Source organism: Phalaenopsis equestris, unplaced genomic scaffold (genome assembly GCF_001263595.1).
Source record: "Phalaenopsis equestris unplaced genomic scaffold, ASM126359v1 Scaffold201590, whole genome shotgun sequence".
In the NCBI taxonomy this organism is placed as follows: domain Eukaryota; kingdom Viridiplantae; phylum Streptophyta; class Magnoliopsida; order Asparagales; family Orchidaceae; genus Phalaenopsis; species Phalaenopsis equestris.
In genome coordinates this window covers 6,797-9,403 of record NW_018221347.1, presented here as the reverse complement: position 1 = coordinate 9,403, position 2,607 = coordinate 6,797, and the positions used below count along the sequence as shown (strand labels likewise).

The 2,607-nt window shown below is 31.5% G+C and overlaps 1 protein-coding gene across 1 annotated transcript; it reads right to left on the bottom strand.

Annotated features, from left to right (window-relative positions):
• Positions 1 to 773: 773 nt before the first annotated feature.
• Positions 774 to 1,924, bottom strand: LOC110036015 (cyanogenic beta-glucosidase-like; the record flags this gene model as incomplete). The annotated part of the gene is made up of 4 exons (XM_020740359.1): positions 1,658 to 1,924; positions 1,414 to 1,480; positions 975 to 1,033; positions 774 to 849 (listed from the first exon to the last, which is right to left on the bottom strand). Coding segments are annotated over exons 1-4 (469 nt in total), but the record flags the coding sequence as incomplete, so codon positions are not given.
• Between the last annotated feature and the right edge of the window lie 683 nt (positions 1,925 to 2,607).

The following is a 2,607-nucleotide window of genomic DNA, read 5'->3' as shown; positions in this document are numbered from 1 at the left end:
TATGTAAATACCTTAAAAGTGGAAGAAGAAAATTAAAAAAAAAAAAAAGGAAGTTAGATATGTATACATTCTTTAGGTTCAGGTTCAGGTTCAGGTTCAGGTTGACCCACCAACACAAAAAATGACCCGCCACGCCTAGATTAGCTTCAAATCGACCCTTCAATCCAAAGTTGACTCAATTTAAACCCGAATAACTACTATTTTTTTTATGTAAGACAGGTTATATTGGTTTGATTCTAATTGGCGGATTGAAGGCAGATCGGGTTTAGGTTTAGATTTTAAACCCGTATAATATTTGGGCAGGACTAATATTGGGGTCAGACTAGTTTCGAGCCCGATACACTGACCCAGATAAAATCCCATATATCATACACTATTCTTTTGTCCAAAAAACCTCCATATTCATCTTCTAGAGCTTGGGGCAAATCCCAATGGAACAATGTTACGAAGGGCTTAGTAACATTTATTTATTTTAGGGGTTATAGAGTTACAAAAATAAATATCATAAGTTATCATAAATTATGACATAAGTTATGAGTTATGAAAATTAATAACTTAAGTTATCAAAAATAAATCTCATAAGTTATTAAAATAAATGTGAGTCATAAATAAAAATATAACACTGCAACCCTATCATACAAAAATATTGTACACAATAACCCAAGAGAGAAAATAATTAAAAAAAAAGTCACATTCCTTCATTTAAACTAAAAAAAATGGTCCTTGTAATTCATGATTTATGAACTTATTAGAATGAAAGTTAAAATCTATACGTGGCAAAATTCTTGGCCATGAAATGGAGAATCTATACGCATCCAAGCTGAGATCAGCCAAGAGTTCCACGTCCTCCTAAAATATTCAAGAAATAATTGGTAAATTAGCACTACATAGAGTTGGAGCTTTAATTCTCTCTAAAATGTGACTGAATTTTAAAAAAAAAGTCTCATAATATTTTGTGCACAGAATTCTCATACCTTGTAACGGTGGTATGAGTCACATGCAATGTCTCCATTACTCCCATCTGCCATTTTTTCTGAAATGGAGAAAAAAATAATAATTACAAAATTTCATGAAAAAATTATTTGCTTAGGATATTTATGTAAATCACCTATTACATAATTATTAAACTAATTATTTTTTTAACACAATTTTTATATATCTATATTACTGGGATTTCATTTCCTCCATCTATTTGCCTAGGAAGATTTACATACATACAACTCAATTCCTATATATTTACATGTCTAATATTTAAACTTTAATTTTTACATACATGAAACCTTTCCATTGCATGAAATTGTTGATGTGATATGAAATATTTGGGGGTATAAATATAAAAAATAAAGCATAGGTAATAGATATAAAAATAATTACATTTTGCACCAAAAATATTTTAAGAAAATAAACTAAAACCTGGATATTTTCTGCAGAAATTTGTCCATATACACTCTCCCCTCCCTCCAAACGCTGATCCTTCCACCTGAATTGAAACCAGTGTGCAATTTAAAAATATCAAATATAAAACGTAAAAACATATTTACATGAACAAAATTATTTCAGAGACAATAATACCATGATTTTCTTAGCTTTGGTCAAAGTATTTAATAAGATCATTATACTAATTCTAATTTAGAGAGAGGGAGAGAGAGAGTCTCACCTGGAAAGCAGCGGTAGCAGCACCGAAGAGAAAACGAGAAGGAAAACTGATTCTACCAAGCCTAGATGATATCTTCAAATCATCTTTAGGAGATTGATTTCCGCCATTTTCTTCCTGCTTCGACCAAACCACAAGCTTTCTACTCCCTTTAACTCTAGGAAGAACAACTGCCTTACTTCTCCATATATCACTAGAAAATATCTTGCTTCTAAAGCCAAGAGACTGAAGAGGAAGAACACCAGTAGTACTTCCCAGCGTTAAAACCATGATTAAACTGCCCTCTTTAATTTGGTTCAGAACTCAAAACTGGTACAGATAGGCTTTTGTGGAAGAAGATTGGTGATCTGTTAGATTTATATCGAAAAAGATGATGATGATGTATATATATCGTATTTTTCCTTCTGAATATTTAGCATACCGTCTACTTCAGGTTTTCTTAATTATTTCTGGAAATAAGTGGGTTTTATTTTTCAACGTTCAATTACTTCCGTAAAATGGACCTTTGACTCTGGATGACTAGAAAACGAGGGAATCTTAATCGCTGATATGTCATCAATAAATACCATCGTCTCACATGAATCTAGATAGACCATTTTTAAAAAGACTTGCAAGCTTTGATAAAAGACATTTTTAGTAAACTTACAATCAAATTAACTGGCTCGATGAGAGAGATCCAATGATATCAAAATTGGTTAAATCCAAATCAAATCAAGCCTCGAGCAAGACGATAAATTGTACAAATGGACCTTTGACTCTGGATGACTAGAAAACGAGGGAATCTTAATCGCTGATATGTCATCAATAAATACCATCGTCTCACATGAATCTAGATAGACCATTTTTAAAAAAACTTGCAAGCTTTCATAAAAAGATATTTTTAGTATACTTACAATCAAACTAATTGACTCGATGAGAGAGATCCAATGATACCAAAATTGGTTAAATCCAAA